The sequence below is a fragment of the Drosophila suzukii genome, chromosome 3, assembly GCF_043229965.1.
Source record: "Drosophila suzukii chromosome 3, CBGP_Dsuzu_IsoJpt1.0, whole genome shotgun sequence".
In the NCBI taxonomy this organism is placed as follows: domain Eukaryota; kingdom Metazoa; phylum Arthropoda; class Insecta; order Diptera; family Drosophilidae; genus Drosophila; species Drosophila suzukii.
The window spans coordinates 40,103,225-40,130,197 of record NC_092082.1 but is presented as its reverse complement, the minus strand read 5'-3'; the positions used below and the strand labels follow the sequence as shown (position 1 = coordinate 40,130,197).

Genomic DNA, 26,973 nt, shown 5'->3' with positions numbered 1-26,973 from the left:
CCACACCCTTTTTGTGAAGTGAAATATTAAAATAGTCTTTCCAGTTACTTGGAAAAACTGATGATCAAATCGACAAGTGAAACAGTTTAAGAATCGGTTTTAATATGGTGAATGGAAAAAACTTGAGCCCACAACCAGGGAGTTGTAGCTGTTAAATCACTTAAGAGAGAGAAAATTTGACCTATTTAAGTGATTAGGGTAGTTAAAACTTGGCCCAGAAGGCGTACTATAAGAAGACGAATTCATTTTGCTAGCACATTGTATTTCAAAATTTTATCTTAAATTGTAACATTTATAAAGCCTACCTACGGAACCGAAGTACTTTCACAAGGAACATGTATATATAAATAAACAAATAATAATAAATAATATTTCGAGTATTTTTGTTTGAGTAAATAAATAAGTTAAACAAATAATGTTCTAAAAAGATATTTATTGCAATAAGTTAATTGGTCGGGTTACATAATTAAATAATTTTATCAGTCTAATTAACTTTTAGCTTGTTAAGATTTTGTTTAGGATCGAATAAAAACCTGTGGCCACCCGGGTATGAGTGGCAAATTTTCTTGATGAAAATTTGTTCTCCCCCTGGTGTCTGGTCTTCGTTTACCCTTCTACAGATTATATCTCCTGATTCAGGCTTATTCTCTCCAGAATAATTGGGTAGGAACTTAATTTAATTAATATTAATTTCCGTCAACAGAACCGTCTGCTACCACTGATATTCGCCCTTTAATTACCCTTGCTGTTCCTTTTTTTTAATCCTCTCTTGGCCAGAAACCACTCAAACTTTCCGGACTTAAGCCTCGGATCATTTGGGAGTTATCCGGGTTAAGGAACCAGTTCCATAATTTGACTCAGTTGCCCGACTCCCTGGACTCTCGAGTCGTCGATGGTCGTTTATCGAATTTATGCCTATCTTTATCTGGTGTAACGTAAACCACTTTAATGAATTTGTAATTTGTGAATTTTTTTTAGTATAGCACATAAGAAGCACACTACGGTTTCGATGCTCGTCTCGGAACAGGAGTGGAGGATGTCCGTGTGCTGCTGGTTGTACTGCTCAACGTAGGCCACCGCCCACAACCCTGAGATCAATGCCTGGTGAGTGTGGTTTGCTAGCCGGGTACTATTGTTTAAGGTCCAAGTTTTCCAAAGCGTACAAAAAATTTCCTAACGCTTTTGTGACTCGACATTTAGTTTTTTTTCTGCAACACTTGGAGTTCGTATTTGTTCAGAGCAGAACCAAGGCTAAATTGCTTAAATGTAAATGTCGTTGGCTAATGTTTGTTTTGCCATAAATATGTTAGTATTGAATTAAGAGAAGGAAGCCCACAGTACATAAAGCTTTTACATGCCAGAGATTTCGTGTCTCTCTCGCTATTTCGTTTATCTATTATCTTTGTAACTGGGCGCTGCTTAGAATAGCTGCCGACTGTTGCATATACGTTTTTGACTTTAGTGCAGCTCCGATCTTGAATATTAAAACACGGTATTTCGCAATTTTAACCTATTGTGCGCTTTAAATATTATATCGTCGGTGGAAAATTAGTTGTCTTCCCCTAAACATTTGGTGACCCCGACTTGATTCTTAATCCGGAGAGTGCTTTTCGTCGAAAAAACATACAGTGTGCCACTTAATTCATGATACAGCAGACGATTTATACTTTAGTTAACGATAACTCCTTAATTAAAATATAAACAAAAAAAGTAAGGATGCCATGTTGTTTATTTCAGATATCTTAACAATATTACAAATTAATATAACAACTTTTTCCCTTAGTTTACTTAGAAATTAAAAAAACTTATAAACTTTATACATTTTGTTCCACAAAAGTGATGATACATTTAAGAATAATCGCGCTCGTTTCTGTTCTGTTTTGACAATTGTAACGGCGCTTTTTTCCTATGTTTTTGTGCGCCTTCCTTTGCATTGGTGCAATTCTTGGAATATCAAACTTGAGTAGGAGCCACAAAAATGTCGCGTAAAGAGCTTACGGCTGAGGAAAGAAAAATAATTTTAAATTTACACGTAAAAGAAAGAAAATCCTATGCAGAAATAGCGAAAATTATGTCTAGAAACCGGTCCGCAATCCAACATGTGATAGGGCTTTTTAAAAACGAGGGTCGGATTGAAAATACTCGAAGAAGTGGCCGTCCACCAAAATTGAATGATAGGGACAAACGCACCATAAAACACATTGTGGACAAGGAACCTTTCCAAAGTGCCGTAAAAATAAGTGAAGTTGTAAAGACAACTCTAGATAAGGATGTCCACCCAGAAACAATCCGTAGGACAATAATAGAATTCGGCTTTGGCTCATATACACCACGCAAGAAGCCGCACGTGTCAAAAAAAAATCGCCTTCAGAGACTTGAATTCGCTAAAACGTACAAAAGTCATCCGGTTGAGTTCTGGAGAAATGTTATTTTCACTGACGAGTCGAAATATAATATATTTGGATCAGATGGCCGTTTTAAGGTTTGGCGGCGACCTGGAGATGCCTATAAACCAAAATATACGATTAAGACCGTAAAGCATGGTGGAGGAGGAGTAATGGTTTGGGGTTGTATGGGCTCTGCAGGCGACGGGAACATGGAATTCATTGACGGAATCATGGACCACAAAATGTATATCGAGATCCTTAAAAGGAACTTAAAAGAAAGCGCAGATAAGCTTGGAATTGGATCATCTTTTTACTTTTACCAAGATAATGATCAGAAACACACGGCCTTAAATACTCGCCTCTGGCTGCTGTATAATGTTCCGCACCTGCTTAAACCACCTCCGCAGAGTCCCGACCTAAACCCCATAGAGCACGTATGGAATTAACTGGAAAAAAACATTAGGGGTCGCGAGATTCGCAAGAAAACGGATCTAAAGGCAGCGCTACAGGAGGAGTGGAACAAAATGGACCAATCTTATCTGGAAGCATTAGTTTCATCCATGCCAAGACGACTTAATGAGGTCATTAAAATGAAGGGATACCCCACAAAATATGCAAAGACCTTTAGAAAAGGGAATATAAACTGAAAAAGAAAACCCGTTGATATTTTTGACGCCTAAATTGGCGGTAACGCAACTACAGGGTGACTTTTATATCGGTCTTCGCTCTTTAATTGAAGTCGACTTGTACAGAGCCAAGGTGAAATCTGTTGTGCGACAATTATCGGCTACCAAATCTTTTCTAACCAGAAAACTTATTATTAATTTTTTGGTGGAATTATCGAATGATGCGTGGCCTAATTTTGGAATTATTTGTTTTGACATCGAGTCAAAACTGTCTGGAGAATTACTTGTTCAACAAAGGCGCAACAACATTACAATTTCAACCACCTTGCAAAGCCATTTTACAGGAGATGGCAGCTTGAACTCAAGTAGGAGATCAAAGCTTCCGCACCTGGAATTTCCTCCTTTTGTGAAAATTATGCAGACTGGCCGGACTTCTACTCGATGTTTTCAACTGTGGTAAACAATGATTAGGAGCTAAGTAAAATTGAAAAATTCCAATATCTCCGTGCTAGCCTTGAAGGCGTAGCGTTGGAAACCATATGTTCGCTAGAGCCATCAGATGCGAACTATTATAAGGCTGTGGAATTATTAAATAATCGTTTTGATAACAAGCTTTTGCATTTCCAGGCACATGTAAAGGCGATATTTGGGTTAAGGGGTGTTGAGATGGGATCTGCCGCAGGTCTTCGCGATCTAAGCGATAAAATGAAATGCCATCTGCGAGCAATCAGGTCGCTTGCTACTACAGACCAAATTCTGGATGGATTTTCGAATAACATCGTATCTTCTAAGTTAGATTCGAGAACTCTGGAACGCTAGGAAGAGGAATTATCATCCCACTAAACCTTTATGTAATTTTTTTGAGGGAAGGTCTTTCTCCTAGCTTGCGCTATAAAGAGGCAAACAAAATTGCATTTGTGCCTTAATGGCTTGCAGTCTGGCAGTTGCATAAACTGTCATATGAAGCACCACACACTTCTTCATATGACCCCAAGCCCACATGCGCCTTTACCGTCATCTTCATCAGGCGACCTCGACCCATCTTCTCAAGCATCTACATTAATTGCATGTTCATCCACATCATCATACCCTCCTCCCATCATAAATAGCACCAAATATCCCGATCATTTCGTGTTGTTTGAAACGGCTGTTGTCTTTGTAAAAAAAACGAGCTGGCTCCTTCATTCCATGCCGTGCTATACTCGATTCAGCATCGCAACTCAATTTTGTTTCGTCTCGTTTTGTTGGCCATTCCTATATGGAATAGGAGAATTTTCAGTCAACTCTGAAAAGGCAGTTGATATTATCGTTCAGTCTCAGGATTCTTGCTATCATGCCTCTTTTACTGCTTTGTCACATAAACCATTAAAGATTATCAGCCGCAGTTTGATATAAATGCTTCTACGTGGGATATTCCAAAAAATATTTATTTCGCAGATCCTCTATTTTACAAATCGCAGCGTAAAGATATGCTGATTGGGGCAGGAATATTTATACCCGTTACTCGTAGAGTAAAAGGGTATACTAGATTCGTCGGAAAGTATGTAACAGGCAGAAGGAAGCGTTTCCGACCCCATAAAGTATATATATTCTTGATCAGGATCACTAGCCGAGTCGATCTAGCCATGTCCGTCTGTCCGTCTCTCCGTATGAACGCTGAGATCTCGGAAACTATGAGAGTTACAATACTGGGATTAGGCACGCAGATTCCTGAGATTCCTGCGCAGCGCAAGTTTGTTTCAGTAGAGGTCCACGCCCACTCTAACGCCCACAAACCGCCCAAAACTGTGGCTCCTACAGTTTTGATGCTAGAATAAAAATTTTAACTGAAATGTAATGTTCTCATCAATACCTGTCGATTGACCCAAAAAAAAGTTTGCCACGGCCACTTTAACGCCCACAAACCGCGAAAACCTGTGACGCCCACAATTTTCATGCTAGATAAAAAATTTTAACTTAAATGTATTGGTCTCGTCAATACCTATGGATTGATTAAAAATAAAATTTGCCACGCCCACTCTAACGCCCATAACGCTTAAATCTGCATACCGCCGGTAGGTGACGCATTTTAATCTCGCTTTGCTGCTTGCATATCTCTATTTAGCTGAGTAACGGGTATCTGATAGTCGCGGTACTCGACTATAGCGTTCTTCCTTGTTTTTGATTTGATTTGCATGGAAAGAATTCACTTGTCTGAATGATTGCCGACTCTGCAGAACACCAAACTTGGTTGGATCAAGTCAAGTCAAGCCGAATATATCAAAAACGGAAGATAAGTGCCTCACTGAAGCTGTAAAACGATTTTGGGAGATAGAAAATTGCTACCAGTCCGATATTTCTCTAACCAATGAGAATATTCTTTGTGAGCGTTTATTTCAGAAAAACGTTACTCGGTTAGAGAGCAGGCAATACTCGGTTCGACTCTTAAACAGCGCTGGATTCGATGCCCTGGGTGACTCCTTTGAAGTCACGAGTTTTAAGAGATTAAAAGCAAAATTGTGAAGAAATTCTATACTAAGGACTCCAGTATAGCGCATTTCTAAAAGAATTTATCGATCTGAACCATATTTCGTTGGCACCCCAACAGGATCACCACAATTTTTTTTGCCCCATCAGTGCTGGATAGCAGTAGCATAAAACTTCGTGTCGTGTTCGATGGATCGGCAAAAAGTACTTCAGGTCAATCGCTCAACAATCCGCTTCTAACTGTCCCTATAATTCAGCCAAAAATCTTCCACACACTTATTCGTTTTCTCCAATACAGGTTTTCACTCTGCGGGGATACATGCAAAATGTACCGCTGGGTGCGAATCTCCCATCCAGATGAATATCTGCAGTGTGTTCTCTTTAGGAATAGCCCTGAGGAGGAAATAGATGTTTATAAGCTAGAGACTTTCACATATTGAACAAAGCCTGGAACTTTCCTGGCTATTCGCGCCATGCACCAGTTAGCTGATGATGAGGAATCTTCGTTTCCCATTGGGGCTAAAATCGACAATCTAATGTCTGGTGGAAATACAATTGAAGAAGTACAGGAAACTCGAAGGCAAGTCAAAGCTTCGCTTTCCAGGGGCTCCTTTCCGATTCGCAAATGGTGCTACAACGAGCCGAGAATTCTTGAGGGGGTGTCGGAAGAACAAATGGAGAAGTTTCTTAGTTTCATGACGGAACCGACATTGCCAAGACTCTAGGACTAATTTAGGAGCCAAGTTCGGACAATTTCTTATTCAACTTCTTACCAATGCTTCCAGATGGTCCACCATCCAAAAGAAGCGTTTTATCGGTAATCGCAAGATGTTATGACCCCCTTGGCCTTATAGCTCCGATACTAGTCAAAGCCAAAATATTCTTGCAGGCATTGTGGAAGGAAAATCTAAGCTGGGATGACCCATTACCCGGAACGATGTCTTCAGTTTGGATAGAGCTTGCCTCTCAGCTACGCACAGTTCAGAATATCAAGTTGCACAGATTTTCCATGATGCCAAATGCTTCCGTGCAAGTGCACGCCTTTTCTGATGCCAGCATTACAGCTTACGGAGCCTGTATCTATTTGAGAGCAGAAGCGTTCGGATCAGTAACGTCTTATCTACTATGTTCAAAGTCTAAGGTAGCGCCTTTGAAGACGCTAACTATAGATAAGTTGGAATTGTCAGATGCATTACTACTGACAGAACTCATCTACGTTATAAAACACATCTTCGCCTTTGACTTTCACTGTTGGTCTGATTCAACTATCGTATTTTATTTATTTATTTATTTTTATATCCTAGCGCTACAAGTGCACACTTATAATTATCGCGCTAGTCACATTGAGTTGATATTTTATATTATTATTATTTTTAAGTTATTAAAACAATTTCTCTCGCTCTTAATTAATATTAATGACTAACATCAAATTTTCGTAGTTTCTTAGTTACAATTATTATTGTTTTTAAAATATATATATTTTTATTTTTGTTTTGTTTTTTTTTTTTTGTTTTATTTCATTTCATTTAATTTTTATACTTATGTGTACTGGTATTTTAAAAGATCTTTAACTTTATTGTAAAATTGAGTTGCGCTCCTAATTGTTTTGTATTGGTGCGGTGGATTGTTCCATAGCCGGAAACCATTTATTTAAAATTGCCTTCTCGAACACAGTGTTTGTATTCGAGGGCATATGTAATTTTTGGTTCTTACAGATGTGGCTGGGGTAAGTTTATTGAAAAGATATTTTGGTTCTCCACTCGTCACTATTTTGTCATGGTCAAAACGTCTTAAGTTAAACACATAACGGACAACTGAATTAAAAGCTACAGTTAATGTACGCAAATCCCGCGCATCACAATTTCCAAAAATTTCTATGCCGTAAAAGAGAGTGGGCAGGAGGATAACTTTGGCGATTAATAGTCTAACTTCCTCAGTTAAGAACGATTTGGAGAATGAAAATTTTCTCAGCAGAGCATATGTACGCCCTGTCGCTTTGACTATATGGTTGCTCCATGATACAGTATTGTTAAATGTTATGCCTAGATTAACTGCATTCACTTCATAGCTTATCGGCGTATGGTTTATATATAATTTTTGGAGTGAAAGTGTTGAAAGTTGCTTTTTACCAATTACCAAGCACTTCGATTTTTTAGGATTTATACCCAAGCCATTTTCCTTTGCCCATTTTTCAATTAGCCACAACATTTTATTACTTATACGGACACAGTCATGTATTTCAGTTACGGGTCTACTAACATATATTTGGACATCATCAGCATATAAATGTACTTCACACTCAGACAGGATACTAGGGAGATCATTGACATATATAAAAAACAATAAAGGGCCTAGCACAGATCCCTGTGGCACTCCCCTGGATAAGTGCCGGAGAGAAGACGACTGCTTGAAACCTATTCGTTAAGTACGACCTAATAAGCTTCGTCGCATTAGTTGAGAAATTAAACATATTCCTAAGCTTGGTACAGAGAATGTTATGATTCACAGAATCAAAAGTCTTGCTGTGGTCAAGGAGCGTCAAAAACGTTACGCAGCTACTGTCCAGTTCTTGTCTTATATCCTCTACAATGTTAGTGATTGCAGTAATACAACTCCTTTTCTTACGGAATCCTGATTGTTTTTCGTCAAGTAGAGAATTATTAGCTAAGTATAGTTGAATCTGTGAGGACATAAGGTTTTCAAAGACTTTTGATAGAAAAGGTAATATTGAAATAGGTCTATAGTCATTGTTTGGCTTAGGAATTGGGAAAATTTTGGCGTTTTTCCATATTAACGGAAATGAAGCCGTGTTAAAAATATATGTAACATGGGGCAACATTAAGGGGAACAAAAGATTAACAAATTTTGGACTCATATTATCGAGACCAACAGCATCAGACTTGACATGCAGAATACTAGCTAGGACATCACTTTGGTTTATACATATAAAGCTAAAACTATTATCACAGAGGGGTTGAGTATTCAGGTACGGATTGCTTGTTTTTGTTTTTGTTTATTAATTCGACATCCACCTCAGACTCTGTCTGTTGCTTACACTTTCCAATACCTAACCGCTTTAGTTTGTTCCATCTGTTTTTTGAGTTAACACAGTTATTAAATTGTATGTTATAATGCTCTTTTTTTGCTGATTTTATCTTTTTTTAACTTTTACCCTAGCCTCTTTGTATTGTTTTCGAAATTCATCAGTTTTGTATTGCTTCCACCGGAGGTAAGCTACATCTCGCTGACGTGTTAGGTTTTTAATTTCACTACTGAACCATGGATTTTGCATTGGCTTAATCACCTTGGTCCTTAGGGGCACAAACTTGTTGAACAAATACTGGACATTGTTGGTTAAAACCTCTAATTGACAATCTACATGACGAAGATGGTAAATACATGACCAGTCACAACACAAAAATTCCGTTTTTAATTCATTATATTGTAGTTTATATTATTGTAATCTCTACACGTAAAAGAATTGATTTTGCTGTCAAAGGTCAAGTCGTATGTTAAAAATATTAGGTCATGTCTGGAGAAGGCTGGTACAGAAACCTGGTCATAATGTATGATTTTGCTAGGGTCATTGATAAGAAATAAGTCAAGTAATGTATCACAGTGGCTGCTATAGTGCGTGGGAATCGTTTCGTTTACGGGAAACAAACCTAGGGATTTAAAGTTATCTACGAGATGGCTTTCTGACAATAGGTTGCTGTTAAAATCACCTGCCAATATGATGTCAGTGTACTCCAACGAAATGTCTGAAACAACATTAAGTAATGACCCGTAGTCAATTGTCCGATTCGGTCTATATATGCAACCTAGAAGGGTTCTTCCATGGGATTTATTGGGAAGTTCTAATAGAATGTATTCGATAGTACTGTCACTTGGCTGTTTAAGTACCACTTTACATTTCGGCTTCACATTCACGTATATAGCAACACCTCCTGTATGACCGATAAACATTAAAGCCTTCACAAACAATAGACGAATCACATAGATCATTTACAAACCACGTCTCAGACACAGATATCACATCGACATTAGACTGAGTGAAAAGGAATCTAAACTCATCAATCTTCTCTAGCAAACTTTGTGCATTTAAGTGAACAATTTTTAGACCAATTTTATAACTACTTATAGTTTTTATCATGGCACTAGCTATGGAGCAAACTTCCTCATCTTGCATTGTTGTTATCAATGATTATTAGGGGCGCAATCTCAATATTCAATGCGTATCTTATACATTTCTTAAAGTAAACTAGTTTTAAACCTATCTTAATTAAGAGGATACGATTTATACGCTTAAGAACGAAAGCTATCAGCTTCAGGTCCAGCCGAAGCGTTAGTGATTGTCTCTCACTGATGGTGCACGCACAACCGCACTTGTTGTTCAGCAAGAATTTATTTTCTGATTTATAGAGTCAACTTTGTTTATTAGCACTATGTTGTGTTGTTCGCGGGTAGGGCTGGTGGTATATTAGGCGGTTATAGACTTTCTTCCATTTTATAATTGTTATTTTCCGTGGAATATCGTTTATTTTATAGAGCGTTCAATAAAGCGACTGCACACGGGAGAGTTGGAGACTTGTGTCTCGTGTAAGAGAAGCACCATTAAGCTTCAAAATTTTCGTTTCCAACAGAATGGCGCAAATCCAGTACTAACGGATGGAATGTTATGGCACCACGTTCCGACGGACTTAAAACTGTTTTTTTTTGGGTTCGACAGTCTGGCCGGCAAGCGTGGAACTTCTTCGCGATCTACCCGAACAAAGACACGTCACCTTGATTAGCTCGGCTGCGAAGGATATTTCAAGTAACAGCAAGTACCAAAATTCCTTTGGAAAACTTCAGCGTGTGTTTTCTTATATATCGTTTCATCTCTTTTCGGAACAAGGATTGTCCTTGACGAGTTGGTCCTCTCACCGTACAAGATTTAATTGATGGCTCGCGTATTCTTATAAAGGGAATTCAGCACTCCACGCCAATAAGCCTCTACCAAAAAGGAGCTAGCAGCTGTCTTTAAATCCCAGGCTTAAATTAACTTTTGAGAGTTGGAGGAAGGCTACCAAATTCGAATTTAGACTACGATGCCAGGCATCCCGTTATCCTTCCAAAAGCCATCCGGTTACAATGTCAATAATAGTCTTTTTCCACCTCAAGTTCTTACATGATGGCCGTCAGGCATTGCTTGGATCGTTAAGACAAAATATTGGCCCATCGAAGGAAGAAATTTTGTGGGCAGTGTCCTAAACAAATGTGTTAGATGTTTCTGGATTAAGCCAAAGATTTTTCAACACATTATGGGCAGTCTGCCAGCTGATCGAGTCCGGTCCAGCTCATCTTTTCACACCACAGGAATCGACTTTTGTGGACCCATTTTTTTTACAAAGCTGAGGCTCGAAACAAGCAACCGCACAAATGCTATATTTAGATTTACATCTGCTTCTCAACTAAGACCGCTCATTTGGAAATTGTTCATTACTTATCAACCAAAAAATGAACTTGCAGAACTAAAGGAATTGTTCAAGAGTGAACCCAGTATGTCGAACATAACTGCAACTTGTCTCTCCGAGGGTATCGACAGTAAGTTTATTCCTCCCCGTTCACCCCACTTCGGCGGACTATGGGAAGCGGCCGTCAATGCAGCGAAATTTAATTTCTACAGAGTTGTCGGTCCCACAATCTTGACATTCGATGAACTCCGAACTCTTGTCTACGAAATATCTGCGATTCTTAATTCTCGTCCACTTTGTCCAATTTCAGAAGACCCGAATAATTTGGAAGTGCTCACACCGGCGCACTTTCTAAAAGGTTCGAGCTTCAATTCGTTTCCGGAGCCAGACGTAACTCATCTCAAGGCTGCTCGTCTCAATCGATGGCAACAATTGATCCAGATGCAGAAAAACTTCTGGAGGAAATGGAGCATAGAGTATTTGTCCTCGTTGCAAGAGAGGAGCAAGTGGAAATCTAGGTGAGGTGGTGGGTGAGCAGGACCAAAGCTAAATTGCTTAAATGTAAATGCCATTGTTTGTTTTGCCATAAATATGTTAGTATTGAATTATGCGAAAGAATCCCACAGTACTTAAAGCTTTTACATGCCAGAGATTTCGTGTCTCTCTCGTTATCTCGTTTATCTATTATCTTTGTGAGCCGAGCGCTGCTCAGAATAGCTGCCGACTTTTGCATTTACGTTTTTGTCTTTAGTGCAGCTCCGATCTTGAAAAATAAAAGACGGCTTTTCGCAATTTAAACCTATTGTGCGTTTTAAATATTATATCGATATATGGCAAATTAGTTATCTTCCCCTAAACACTATTGTTGTTGAAGTCTCTCACAACAAAGTTTCTCTTGTAGATTTTCTGTCCCGGTGAGTATCGAATTCCTCGGGCCTTTAAATCGTGACGCTTCGCTGCTTTCTCGTAGGTCTGATGTATCCTTTCTTTTATTTTCTCCCCGTATAGCTGTTGTCGTTCGGATCAGGGCAATTGGGCTTCATTAAGAGCATTCAACTTGCGAGCCAGAGAGTCATCTTTCGCATTTCTAAACATATGTTGTCCGAACATGGCAAAGTACGGAGAAGTACCGGTGCTTTTATGGATCGATGACCTCTGCGACGCTTGTATGTCCGCTAAGTGTTCATCCCATCGCGTGTGGTCGTTCTGGATGTTCACTCGAATTGCTGCTAACACTGATTGATTTACTCTCTCCGAAACATTGGATTGTGGTGCGTATCTCCCTGTCTTCATGTGCGTAATCCCGTGTTCCTCCAGCATATTCTCAAATTCCTTGGAGATAAACTGTCTTCAGTTGTCTGTGTGGCCTTTGGCATCGCTTTTAACCACACAAACTTGGTTAGGTGATCCAACGCGATAAATTACATTGTATTTCCTCGGCGAGACCGCGGATACTTTCCTAGGAAATCCAGGTACGTACTTCCCTCCCCATCACTGGTCGTTTTATATGCGTTGTGTGTTTGTTCTCCTCGCAGTTTTCACATGCTGCTACAAATTCTCGGACTTGAACTACCATTTTGGGCCAATAAGACATATGCTGGAGTCTCGCTAAGGTCTTTGCCATACCGCCGTGCATTGCCATGTCGCCGTGCATTGCCATGTCGCCGCCGTGAGCTTGCTGGATTAGAGTCGTCGTCAGTGCTTCAGGAATCCACAGTTTCCATTCAAACTCATCGCTTTCTTCTCTGTTGAAGTGTGTCTTCTTGAATAGATGTCCTTCTTCCACACGTAAGTCCGGAAACTTATCTTTTCTTCCCAGATATTCAGGACTCTCAAACTCCGTTGTTTCAAAGTCAAAGAACTCTACTTCGGCGGCTTCATTCGGCCAGGATAGCATGCCTGTCACGATGTTGTCTTTCCCTTTCCGATGCTCTATGTTGAAGTTAAATGCCTGTAATGCTAACGGCGGTGGCCTGTCTCCCGTTGAAATGGTTGAGCGTCAAAAGCCATTGCAGGCTTGCATGATCGGTAACGATATTAAGCGGCGTCAATTCCACATAAGGACGGATTCTTTCCACGGCTTTTACTGCTGTGAGGCACACTTTTTCCGTTACGCTTTAATTGAGTTGTGCTCCTCTCAGCTTCGCCGAAAAGAATGCTATTGGTCGGTCCGATCTTTCTACGTCTTGCTGGTACAAAACTGCCCCAATTCCTACATGGCTGGCGTCACACTGTATCCTGAAGTGTTTCTCAAAATCTGGATGAGCTAATACCAGCGCACAGGTAAGTGCTTTCTTCGGCGTTTCAAATGCCTTAGTTGCTTCCTCCGCCCAAGTAAATTTTGTAACGTAGTAATGTATCACAGAAATCGCATGTATTTAAAACAAAACTTTTATTTGTGTAGGCCGATCGTCAAATTTGCTTTACTTAAACATTCTGCCACTTCTATCAGCAACATTCAGTGTTCTTCGACAATCTTGGATATCATCAGCAAGACATCCAAGTAAACAAAGAGCGGCTGCGAAGTCGCTGTGGGGTTACCTTATCCATTACCGTACACAACCTTTGAGCCGAATTACAGTTTTCTTGGGACTTTCACTTAATTTGATGACTAGCCGGCAACTACACTGCGCGAAAAGCAGGACATGTCAATTTACTAGCGAATATGCTTTGCTGAAAATGAAAAATAACGATTTTTTTCTTGTTTTGACATTAATTTTACGATCCCTCATACTGCAGCTATTGTAGCCCGATTTTTTATCAAATTAAAATCGTAATTCTGAATTAATATACAAGTATATGGACCGGACTAGAAGAGAATATGAACAAAAATAACAAAGCTACAATTATTTCCTTATTTCCATCCTATCGTTCCTTTAGCAACTATATGATATAGTCGTCCGTTTCTTTAAATTTAATGTGAAATTCTGAAATATTAAAAAAACTATATTCCCAACAGTAAAAGATTATATTAAAAAACAAGGAAGAACGCTATAGTCAAGTACCTCGACTATCAGCTACCCGTTACTCAGCTAAATGGAGAAATGCAAGCAGCAAAGCGAGATTGAAATGCGCCACCTACCGGCAGTAGACAGATTTAAGCGTAATGGCCGTTAGAGTGGGCGTTCCAAATTTTTTTGAATCAATCGATAGGTATTGACGAGACCAATACATTTCAGTTAAAATTTTTTATCTAGCATGAAAATTGTGGGCGTCACAGGCTCGGGCGGTTTGTGGGCGTTAAAGTGGGCGTGGCACTCTGCTGAAACAAACTTGCGCTGCGTAAGAAGCTCAGGAATCTGCACGCCAAATCTCAATAGTTTCCGAGATCTCAGCGTTCATCCGGAGAGACGGACATGGTTAGATCGACTCGGCTAGTGATCCTGATCAAGAATATATGTACTTTATGCGGTCGGAAACGCTTCCTTCTGCCTGTTACATACTTTCCGACGAATCTAGTATACCCTTTAACTCTACGAGTAACGGGTATAATAATATTTCAGTATGTTTGTATGCGTAAACAAATAAGTTAAATAAATAACGATTTAAATATATATAAATTAACACACACTAATTGGGCGGGTTATATTTAAATAATTAATTAAATAATTTTATAAGTCTCGTTTTTATAACTTTCAGTTTGCTAATATCTTGTCTCTCGCAGTTTTTGGGAATAACTTTCTTTTAAATTTTTTTTGGTAAATATATATTTACGGTCGAATAAAAACCTGTATCCACCCGGGGATGAGTGGCCAATTTTCTTGCTGAAAGTTCGTTTTCCTCCTGGTGGCTGGTCTTCGTCTGCCCTTATACAAATCATGTATTCCTGATCCAGTCTATTCTCTCCGGATTATTTGGGCAGGAACTTGACTTATTTAATATTAACTTTCGCCAACAGATCCGTCTGTGACCACTCATTTTCGCCCTTTAGTTCTCGTTGCCTGTTCAGATTTTCTAAGCCTCTCTTCGCCAAAAACCACTCAAATTTTTTGGATTTAAGCCTCGGTTCATTTGGGAGTTACCCGGTTTAAGGAACCAGTTTCATAATTGGACTCAGCTGCCCGACTCCCTGGACTCACGGGTCGTCGATAGTCGCTTATCGGTTTTATGCCTGTCGTTATCTGGCCTATCGTAAACAACATTGTCAAATTTGTAATTTGTGTGCTCTTTTGTAGTTTAGCCAATAACAAGCACACTACGGCTTCGATGCTCGTCTCGGAACAGGAGTGGAGGATGTGCGTGTGTTGCTGGTTGTACTGCTCAACGTAGGCCACCGCCCACAACCCTGAGATTAACGCCTGGTGAGTGTGGTTCGCTAGCCGGGCACTATTGTTTAAGATCCTTTGCATGGAAAACTCCCAAAGGATTGCCGCGCAAGTTTTCCAAAGCGTACAAAGAATTTTCCAACGGGTTTGTGACTCGACATTTAGTGTACTTTCTGCAATACTTGGAATTCGTATTCTGCTGAAGTCACTTAGGACAAAATTTCTCTTGTACATTTCTTGTCTTGGTGAGTATCAAATCTCTCGGGCCTTTAAATTGTAACGCTTCGCTGCTTTCTCGTAGGCCTGATGTATCCTTTATTTTATTTTCTCCCTGTATAGCTTTTGTCCTTCAGATCTGGGCAATTGGGCTATCTCAAAATCATTCAGAGCATGCAACTTGCGGGCCAGCGAGTAATCTTTCCCATTCGTAAACATATGTTGTCCGAACATGGCAAAGTATGGCGAAGTTCCGCTGCTGTTATGGATGGATGACCTCTTGGTAGTGTGCTTCTCGGACTGCTATAGGTTCACGTTTCGACCATTTAATGTTAATTACTGGTTTATTTAGATTTATCAGAATATTACTAATTTTATTCTCCTTACAGCTATTCTTATAATTAGGCATGCAATTTGACGAGGCTTTCATTTGTTTGTGGCAAAAGGATTGGAGCGTGGTTTCTCTTTCTTGTCCAAGCTCCTCCCACCGTTTCCCATTTGGCATCGCGTACATCTTGGAGTCGTAATACCAGGTAGTCCACACTTGTTCTCCCAGTGCCTAGCTAATGCCTCCACTTCCTCTTGTTCTTCAGGTATACTCTCTTCTCCGACTGATTCCGGACAAAGCTCATCTATCCTCGGACGATCCTTATATCCCCGGTGAGTTTCAAGGTTGCTTGGATGTCGGATCCATCGAGTCGCCAATATTCTTTCAGCTTCGTGATTTGTGATGTATATCGGGTATATAATTCTCGAAATCTGATCCCTAATATTCATCTTTATTAACTTTATCAGGACGAAGTCGGAAAACGGCATCTCTAGTCGAGATCTGAGAGCTAGCATGGTCTAGATATACACCTCGACGGTTTCTCCTGGCTTCTGCTTCTTGCTCGAAGTTGGATCGGTGACTCTGAAACTGCTTCTGTAGTGCGTACCTCAGGTAGGTCCACTCTTGCTTCTCCGTCGACCTCACGTACATCCAGTACCATTCCTTGGCTTGTTCTTCCACTAATACGTGCAAATTCTCTTAGGACCTCCTTCCACGGCACCTGATATGACCTTTGGAGTCGTTCAAGGCGGAATATAAATTCGGACACGGGCATGCTTCAGGGACTTCCATCGAAACTTAGCCCCACTTCCGCAGTTGGCCGACTTTAAAAGCTGAACCGCCTGATGCCCCGCTTGACCGACGCTGATCTTGTCCTGGAATCAAGTTTAGCTGTGTCCCACCGTTTCTTAAAAGGTTCTGGCGGTGTCTTGTGAGACCCATTCCATCTTCTTGGTTCCTGCTCCGTCGACCAGGCGGTTTGCCGATACCCTTCCGATACGTGACGACTCATCTCCTGCTTCTCGGACAACGCCCCAGATGTTGGCGGCGGGAATCCCATATGGTGACGTACCCCCGGCAGAATTATTGGCGGAGGTTGCTGAAGCATCCTCGGATCGAATGGTGGCATCTGACTCGGATTTGCTCGCGGCTGCTCTTCCATGCCTTATTTGGCCCTGTCAAACTTGTTGTCCTTGAACCTGACGAACATGCGTAGATGCCTGCCATGCTGCGTTTTCCTTTATAAAATCCCTGCGCCACTAAGCCAAGCAGTCATGCAGAAGCCATGTCCTTCATGAACTGCATCATATCCTGCTGCATCTGCTGATTGAACGCTTCATATTCCGTCGACATTACCACCTGGTACGTCTGTTGTGCTTGAACCAGTGCTGCATTAACCCCTTACTTTTTTCCAAATGGCAAAGACTTTGGTATGGCCCCGGTTCCGCCCACCGACTGATGACCACTTGCTTCTCTTGGACTACCGCTTCTCATTCCATCAGGAATCTGTTCCCTTAGCGACTCCATGCCTTCGGGTGCCGATATATTTTCCAATTTCTCCTCGCATGATTTGCTTCCGACCAAGTTATTGGCGGAGTCATACTTGCTGGTCCCCTACTCCGAATGAACTTCAAAGTTATCCTTAATTTTCTTCCGATTTGAATTCTATCCCTATCACTATTTGACATATCCTAATTCCTTTCTTAGTTATATTTGTTTTTTTCTCCTTCTTCAACTATTTATAGTACTCACTAACTTTTCTCTCCTTTACTTTAGTTCCTAATCCGTTCGTGTCAACTTTTCATAATTATTTAAACGATTTTACTAATTTAATTTATTCTTTATCTTTCAGTATCTACTCGAAATTTGCTGGGCATCGGTGTCACACTTTGTGCACAGTGTACATGGACATCACCAACTTCAAGCAAAGACAAAATATTTATGTAAGTTATTACAAATTTACTTTAGCACAGACAACGTATTAAAAAGATAATTGTTATACCCGTTACTCGTAGAGTAAAAGGGTATACTAGATTCGTCGGAACAGGCAGAAGGAAGCGTTTCCGACCCCATAAAGTATATATGTTCTTGATCAGGATCACTATCCGAGTCGATCTAACCATGTCCGTCTCTCCGGATGAACGCTGAGATCTCGGAAACTATAAGAGCTAGGCTATTGAGATTTGGCGTGCAGATTCCTGAGCTTCTTACGCAGCGCAAGTTTGTTTTAGCAGAGTGCCACGCCCACTCTAACGTCCACAAACCTCCCAAAACTGTGGCTCCTACAGTTTTGATGCTAGAATTGTGCTCAGCAGAAAGGAACTTCCCGAATATTACCCACTGTGGCTACGATGGGTTCGACCTTCCTAGGCTGCCCACGGTCCAAACACCTGATTTCCGATGTCGGTTTCTATCGGCACTTTACCCTGGTGAGTGTTTATTTTTTACGTTATGTTTGATTTTTTTTACTTTTCGTGATTCCGTTTCATTAGTTTTCTTATATTTTTAATTTGGACGGAATTTCAAATTTGGACAACTGCAATTTTTACGACGGATTTTGGAACATCTGGACCATTCCAACCATGAGTGCATCCTTAAGCATCGCCTAGCTCACCCCAACCCCCAACACGAATCTCTACTCAGACGAATTCATTTCGCTAGCACATTGTACTTCAAAAATTTCTTTTAAATTGTAACATTTATAAGGCCTACCAATGGACATTCACAAGGAACATTTATATATAAATAAATAAATAATAATAAATAATATGTCGATTTTTTTGTTTGAGTATTTTTATTATTATGGTGGACGTTGATGCACTACGAGCATTACAAACAAGTGGCCCAACGACACCAAGCAAGTGCTTGTTACGCGCGGGGCCCTTTTATAATTTTGGGCAAAAAATGCGAGTTCGCGAGGAAGATACAAAAAACAAAATAGAGACGGGACACAATTGAAAATAAAAGAAGCAACTAAGAATGAAGTTTTTAATACCGGGATAGAAGTTGAAGTGAAAATTTAAAGATAAAGGTTGTTATAATTATCACATAGAACGCGAAAGGACTCGTGCAGACAAAAATTTGATATGTACATCGTGGCCATTTTAGGGGATAATAATTTCGTGTTAGTCTAACCGGAACATTGAAAGTTCGGCGATTTACAAGTTCTACAGAATCAATATCACCTCTTATAAGATTTTGCATAAAAATAGTACCAATCATTGTTCTACGATTTACAAGTGTAATTAAATTAAGCAATAGTAATCTACTCTGATAAGAAGGTAGCCTTACGTTTTGATACCAGTTTAAACTACGAAGGGCAAAAAGAAGAAATTTTTGTTGTTCCGACTCAATACGGTCAATATGCACTTGATATTGCGGACTCCAAACCGAAGAACAATATTCCAAAATAGGACGGACAAGGGAGGTAAATAATAATTTGCTTGTATAAAGGTCATCAAATTCTTTTGACCAACGCTTTTTAAACGTAAGAACACTCATGGCTTTGTTGACAGTGGACATTATGTGGCAGTCAAATTTAAGTTTTGGGTCCAGAAGAACACCTAAATCATTAACTGAATATATACGGTCGAGTGGCGTATTTTGAAGAGAGTAACTAACAAAAGTATGAGTACCCCTATATAAAGTCATAACGTTGCATTTAAGGTAGTTCAAACTTAAAAGGTTGTACTCACACCATCCCTGAAAACAATCAATATCTGACTGTAAGTTGAAACCCGACGCTATATCATTATATGATGAACAAAGCTTAAAATCATTAGCATACATTAGTACACGAGAATGTGCTATGATAGAGGGAAGATCGTTAATAAACAAAGTAAACAGCAAAGGGCCCAAATGACGTAGATCAATTTTGACGCAGCATTCTTGATTATAACCCACTGAGTCCTACCAATAAAATAACTTGAAGTCCAAGTTAATAGATTACATGGAAACCCAAGCTGATTTAATTTGAATAAGAGAAGAGAGTGGTTGACAAAGTCAAAGGCCTTACTAAAACCTGTATATATAACGTCAGTCTGAATTTTTTTTCTTAAATCCATTTATTGCAATAGATGACAATTCAAGAAGGTTCGTGGTGGTCGATCTTCGCTTAACAAAATCATGCTGACACTATGATATTAGTGAGGAACATAAATGTTGCAAATGAGAAGTAATAATATGTTCAAATGCTTTAGGAATTGCCGACAATTTAGAAATACCTTTATAATTCTGATCATCCGCCTTTGCACCCTCTTTGTGAAGTGGAAAGATAAAAGAGTCCTTCCAGATAGTAGAAAAAACTGATGATGAAGTAGACAAATTAAAAAGTTTAAGAATCGGTTTACATACGGTTGACGCACAAAACTTAAGCACACACCCGCGGAGTCCATCTGGACCGGGAGAATAAGTTGGCGTTGTTGTGGCTAAGTCTCTTAAGAGAGAACTTTCCATAATTACAGGGGTAAAACTACAATTTGCCCTATTTAAGGGATTAGGGTAGTTAGAATTTGACCAAGCAGCCGAACTATAAGTAGTTTAGAAAAACTCGGCAAATATATTAGCAATATCAGAATCCGTCGATGCCTCCATTGAGTTAAAACGTTCCGATGAAGGCAATGCCGATAACTTACGCTTGGCATTAACAAAGTTATAAAACTGCTTGTTTATACTTTTTTGTTTTAAGGTTTGTAAGTCCCAGAAGCGGTTTGGTAAATTAAGGAGGCCTGTTTAGCTTTGAAGGAAGCCTGTCAGGGACGCATTCATTAAAAAAGTATTTAACACTATATAGAATAGTTCAGTGGCACTTTCAATATCAATACAATTGTAAAAGTATGTCCAATTATATTGAGAAATCATATCGTAAAGTTTATTATAGTCACATTTTCGAAAACATCTCATTTTAGTTGGAGAAACTAAAGGAGAGAGGGTATCAACGCATGGGAGGCAGATTGTCAATTCCATTACACCAGTTTACAAAAGAAAATTGATGAAATACGCCTTTCAGGAAACCTTTGTTTTCCGGTAAGATACATCTCCCTGATTAAGAAAAGGGCACTTAAAATTTTTTCTATGGTACCAATTTTTTCAGTTTCCTTGCTAAAAATATATGAAAATTATTTCCTCGTAACTGCAATCGCATACTTTTTAGCTTGCCCAGCGCTAATAGCAAGGAAACTGACGTTATGCATAACAACTTGAACCAAATTCTTACGTTCCCCAACACTGAAAATTTAAAATAACGTTTAACGGCCGCTGCTCCCGAATACTGAACTTGTGTATATACGTTTAAATATATAATAATAATAATATATAATATATATATACGTGCGTGTGTATTTTTAAAGAAGCCATTTATGCCAGCGTTTTTGATTTTTTTCCAAATTTTTCAACTTTGACGAAGTGTAGCTTTTGAACTAATGAATGGAACTTAATGATGTGTATAAGAAAGTAAAAGGGCATTCTATTACCTGTAAAATGAATTCAGTTTATCACAACTCGAGTTAGAAACTAAAAAAGTTTGAAAAATGTTTTTTACACTTAAAAAAAATTGGTACCATAGAAAAAATTTTAAGTGCCCTTTTCTTAATCAGTGAGATGTATCTTACCGGAAAAGAAAGGTTTCCTGAAAGGCGTTTTTCATCAATTTTTTTGTATACTGATGTTATTGGATGATATCGGTCTTCAGGTACAACAAGAGCGTCAATTCTAGATATCGTGACTTCAGACGGGTCTGAAACAAACACAAGATCTAATTGTCTATTTAATGAATTCCGTATAAGGCTTACTTGCTGTAACGATAATTCTCGAAGACCACCTACAAAATCGTTGACGGATAAGGGTATAGCGACAAATGAATCAGTAGGACGAGACAAAGAAATATCAGGGAGATTAAAGTCACCCAAAACAATCAAAAGGTCTCTGTTAGAAAGAAGGGATAGAACAGATTTTATCGCAGACAGATGGTGCTCAAAAATTATTAAATCAGAGGCAGATGGAATATAGGAACATAATAACAAAAATAGATAAGGATTGCAAGGAAACTTTCACACTAAAAAATTCAATTTCGTTAGGGATATCAGAGTGAATTCTCTCAGATGTTAGGCTAGAGGTAACGGCAATCAGCACACCGCCCCCCTACGTGAAGAGCGATCGGTCCTATAGGCATTAAAGTTGTTTGACAGAACTTCAAAGTCAGATATCTCTGGTTTCAGACAAGTTTCCGTAAAAGCCGAAATATCTTAAGTAAATGCAGAGGAGTCAGTATAAATCTTGGGTAGCTTAATATTTAGTCCCCTAACATTTTGATAAGCCAAAAATAAACTTTTTAGTTTTTTGGCGCAGTGGTGGCCTGTTATTTGTTCTCGGTTTATTTGGAAAAAATTCTTTTATTACCAAATTATCATTAAGCCAAAAGCTTTTAGAAAGTATTACCTTAAACACATCAGGCGGAGCAAATATTTTAAAAGACGGTTTACTACGGACGTATGAAAATCGATATTGTTCAACTGAAATATTCTCGGATAGGAATTTTTCACGTATAAATTCGAAAACATCCTCAGATGTAGTATCTGGGGTGAATCTAGAAACAAATAATTGGTTCCTATGTGGAACAACTGACAGTTTCTGACGTTTCTGACAGAAACGGTACCTTCTGTACCTATTGGTACGGTCGGCACCGTAGCCGGACTTTGAAGACTTTTGAAGACTTTTTTACCACCAGACTTCTAGAAACATTGACTCCATCGGAGTCAGCTGTATCCATATTCACAGTTGGTTCACTTACCCCTGTGTCAACAGAAACTGCTGCAGCTACCAAGTTCGGATTTGGGGTGGATACCATGATCGTACTAACTGCCGCTAAGCTGGCTTTTTTGCGTTTAGGCGGCTCAGTTAGTAAGAAAAAACGGAATTGAACCCCTCATTAAGCTGTTAAGCACAGGAGAAATTCAAAAGGCTGTCTCGAGTCTGCTTCATAAAGCCAATCATCTCAACAATTAAATAAATCCAACGCATTTAACGAGCATCATCGATTCGCAGAGACAGCAGAAAATAAAAGGGTATTTAATATATGAAAAATACCTTAAGTAAATTTGGCACTGGGATCAAATTCCAAAACCACAAAGGCACACAACACGAAAAAAATAAGAGCGCAAGATCGCGTATTAATTTAAATGCAAGAGAGCACGAGAGAGTAAGTCTTCTATCGACTGAGCGTTGCTTGTGGGACACTGACAACTTTACGCACGAACAGTAACAATGTAAAGCAAGCAAAAGAGAGAGGGAGAGAAAATAAGAGAATAGCACACCAAAAGAGAGTGCTATTACAGTTGTAATATAGAGCGAGAGAGAGAGAGGGAATAAAAGAGTTTTAGCAAGTTTAGTGAGTGTAAAATTACACTAACAAAGCATGGAGATTAAACAAATCTAATAGAAATGTTAAAGTAACTATACCCACATACCCGTTTACTGGGAGATCAAGTCAAAAACAAATGTTAGACTAAGCTTTGTTAATAAACAATCACAAGACACTCTCAAAAAAGAAATAAGTTTAATAAATAATGATTTAAATAGATATAAATTGGCAAAAATTAATTGGGCGGGTTACATAATTAAATAATATTATAAGTCTCGTTTTTATAACTTTCAGTTTGCTAATATTTTGTCTCTCGCGGTTTTCGGGTGCATCTTTCTTTTTAATTTTTGTAGGCACATATATATTTAGGGTCGAATAAAACCCTGTGCCACCCGGGTATGAGTGGCCAATTTTCTTCCTGCCCTTATACAAATCATGCATTCCGGATCCTGGCTATTCTCTCCGGAATATTGACACTGAGAGATGTATTTTAGAGCTTACCGATTGTTAGAAAAATTAACAACTAATTTCAGAAATATTAAGACAATGTACCATTTTAACTTACTACCGTAAATGTTTACCGGAAACGAAATCTAACGATTTTCGTATCACATTAACACTAAATGTCGTCTGGTTTTTTCAACTTGTGTTTAAAATTTTAAATTTATTTTATTTTTATTTTTGTTTTATAATTAATTAAAAGAATGATATTCTCAAAATAAGAAGTTAATGTCAAAAAACACCGAAGTTATAATTTTTTTTACGTTCAAAAAATATTTTTTATTATTCCTATGGGAGCTATCCGCCACGTTCCGACTAGTTTGCGTAGGAACGGACAGACGAACATGGCTAGTTCGACTCGTCTGATAATACGTAGTCACTTCTGCGTTACTTCTGAAAGAGTCGCCGAAGTCACTTCTGAAAGTGTCGCCGAAGTGGCACATTTCTTCCCGACGGGAGTCACTTCCGCCATCCGAATGCGATATCGTCGAAGTAACTTCTGGAAGTGTCGCTTTAGTCACTTATGGAAGTCACTCAAAAGTGACTACATATGTTTGTAGAAGATACCTACAATAGTCTTTCCCAATTGGAAAATATTGAATGAAAACATATTTTCTAATACTTTCAATATTTTGCATTTATTTTTTGTATAAAAGCTTTGTCCGCTTGAAAACACGGTCCCTGGAATGTAGGAAATGTTGATGTTATTTAGGTACAGCTCCGTCGACTAAGAAATTGATTAACAACCATTTCTAAAAGAAACAGGAACTAAAATTGTTTTTTGTTCAGTCAAAGTAAAAATAAACTAGAAGACATTACCTTTTACAATGAACTATGTTAGGAATCGTTCGACGCTGGGTTTCTCCGCAGTTACACGCCAAGTAATGTCCACAGCTAGCTTGTCCGTAAATAGCTTTAAATAATCGTACATAATCGACCTCTTTTTATGGCGTGTTTTTTTCCACTAATTTTGTTTTTGTAAAAATCGCTCAGAAGTGTCTCAGAAGTTACTTCTTCGCGATCCCGACCCATTTTGTTTTTGTAAAATGTGTACTATCGTCTTTCTGTCGTCCAGAAGGGACTTCTACGCGATATATGTATATTTTGTTTTTTTAAATTGGATTCTATCGTGTTTCTGTCGCGCAGAAGTTACTAACAAGTGACTTCTGGACGACAGGCAGGTAACGGTTCAGTACATATACTTTTATACATGTGGTGCAAAAGCATAACTGAAAAGAAATGTTTATCAAAATTAAGTTTAAGGCGATGCCCATATTGATCTATTCTAAAGGTGCTATACCAGTTTCCCAAACATATTTATTTTATTTGGTTTATCAATACCGATCTACATGCCATAAACTACTCAAATTTGACTATTTATGAAGGTAAGTTCGACAAATCGGAAATTGTCGCTTAGTCGTGTAGCACACCTCCTTTTGGGGGTGCTAGAGAAACCGATTAACACTGAATGGGGTGGGTTTCTTATGAGCATTACTCAACATTTTACACGGCATAGTGCTAAAAGGATTTCTGTGGCACCGCTTTAAATTAATGCTTTAAACGCATAAGCATAAATCTCAGAATAATTTGCTAGAAGTAGCATAAAGTTCATTTTGATCCAATGCTACGGATTTCAATCCAATAATGGTGCTAATTTGAAACCAAACATTGATCCATTTAGCGTCGCTTTTGATCGGTTGTGTTAATATCGGGCTCCGAGATTTTTATAAAACTTTTATTAATATTTGTAGTACTAGTGTTTTGATTGTTAACCAAGCTTAGCGTAACAGCCATGTTTGTATTCTTGAATTGGTATTTTACTTTAAAAAAATAAAAAACTTATTTTAATTTGATTAAATTTAATAAAAAAAATTTTAATAAGATGTGTAGTTTAGTTGTTTAGATTACACTCCCAATTTTATTGTTCCAATATGTTGAAAGATCTAGCAGTTGAAGTTATGTGTTTCACCTGTTTGCCCACTCTAACACCCATAACGCTAAAATCCGTCTGTTGCCAAGGTTTTGTTAGAGTGTAAATGGAATTCTGTTTTATTAATCCATATATATCTACCTATACAATCGTTGAAATCTGACCATTTATTATACCCGTTACTCGTAGAGTAAAAGGGTATACTAGATTCGTCGGAAAGTATGTAACAGGCAGAAGGAAGCGTTTCCGACCCCACAAAGTATATATATTCTTGATCAGGATCACTAGCTGAGTCGATCTAGCCATGTCCGTCTGTCCGTCTGTCCGTCTGTCTGTCCGTCCGGATGAACGCTGAGATCTCGGAAACTATGGGAGCTAGGCTATTGAGATTTGGCGTGCAGACTCCTGAGCTTCTTACGCAGCGCAAGTTTATTTCGGCACAGTGCCACGCCCACTCTAACGCCCACAAACCGCCCAAAACTGTGGCTCCTACAGTTTTGATGCTAGAATAAAAATTTTAACTGAAATGTATTGTTCTCATCAATACCTATCGATTGACCCAAAAAAAAGTTTGCCACGCCCACTTTAACGCCCACAAACCGCGAAATCCTGTGACGCCCACAATTTTCATGCTAGATAAAAAATTTTAACTGAAATGTATTGGTCTCGTCGATACCTATCGATTGATCCAAAAAAAAATTTGCCACGCCCACTCTAACGCCCATAACGCTTAAATCTGTATACCGCCGGTAGGTGGCGCATTTTATTCTCGCTTTGCTGCTTGCATATCTCCATATAGCTGAGTAACGGGTATCTGATAGTCGAGGTACTCGACTATAGCGTTCTTCCTTGTTTAGAAGCTATGAAGCTATATATGAAGCTATGAAGCTATATATATATTGTACTTACCGCTACGTTACGCCATACAATCTCGGAAAAAGTAGTTTTGCTGCTTGCTCCCCATCTCTCATGCGCTCCCTTTAGCTGAGTAACGGGTATCTGATGGTCGAGGCACTCGACTAAAGCGTTTTTTTCCGAGGGTCCTATCACTAGTTATAATGCCCACCGGGTAACCTCTTAATATGTTTTTAATACTCGCAATTTAAGTGATATTTTTTATATTTTCGTGGTGCGGTGCACTATGAATTCCGTGTTACCTTTTTGCTATTCCCAAAACTCAAGAGACCACTTCGGGAAACGCATTTCGAAAGATTGATGAAATAAAACCTGTATCTACACTGCAGCTTCAGCTTTACTGGAAAGGGACCATTTGGCATGATTCCAAACTTGAAAACCCCTTTGGCATACGTGTATTTTATCGGGAGGGGATTTCTTTAAAGGGGATGGAATTGATTTAGAAGAATAAATTAGGGTTTCTCAGTATGGAAGAGTGGGGTGACTCTAGCGGTGATGAGAGTGCCTAGAACACTGGAGGGCGACA

General features: G+C 38.9%; 1 protein-coding gene and 1 long non-coding RNA gene across 13 annotated transcripts in view; one reads left to right on the top strand and one right to left on the bottom strand.

Moving 5' to 3' along the window:
- The window catches only part of LOC108015673 (retrovirus-related Pol polyprotein from transposon gypsy), a 98,609-nt gene that overhangs the window by 43,841 nt on the left and 27,795 nt on the right, over positions 1–26,973 (bottom strand). The window contains exons 4-5 of one of the 8 annotated variants that reach the window (XM_070996339.1): positions 24,422–24,831; positions 23,758–24,370 (exon numbers count right to left, since the gene is read on the bottom strand). The exons of 1 other annotated variant lie outside the window; for it this stretch is intronic. Coding sequence is in view for 1 of the 7 variants with exons in the window: in XM_065868498.1 (XP_065724570.1) it covers positions 19,968–20,199 (232 nt within the window). In the remaining 6 variants the exon portion in view is untranslated. Of the gene's footprint in view, positions 1–1,711; positions 2,001–19,967; positions 20,215–23,757; positions 24,371–24,421; positions 24,832–26,973 lie in introns of those variants that run through there. 6 more of the 8 variants (XM_070996338.1, XM_070996340.1, XM_070996342.1 and 3 more) reach the window with 6 other exon arrangements.
- LOC108015674 (uncharacterized) lies at positions 14,503–17,722 on the top strand. 5 transcript variants are annotated; one of them, XR_011604243.1, is made up of 8 exons: positions 14,504–15,236; positions 15,300–15,445; positions 15,540–15,747; positions 15,806–15,949; positions 16,010–16,076; positions 16,212–16,356; positions 16,448–17,106; positions 17,597–17,722. It is a non-coding gene; the product is annotated as an uncharacterized lncRNA (long non-coding RNA). The 5 variants fall into 5 exon arrangements; XR_011604244.1 differs by having other exon boundaries at positions 14,503–15,445; positions 15,540–15,725; XR_011604242.1 differs by having other exon boundaries at positions 14,503–15,445; positions 16,010–16,148.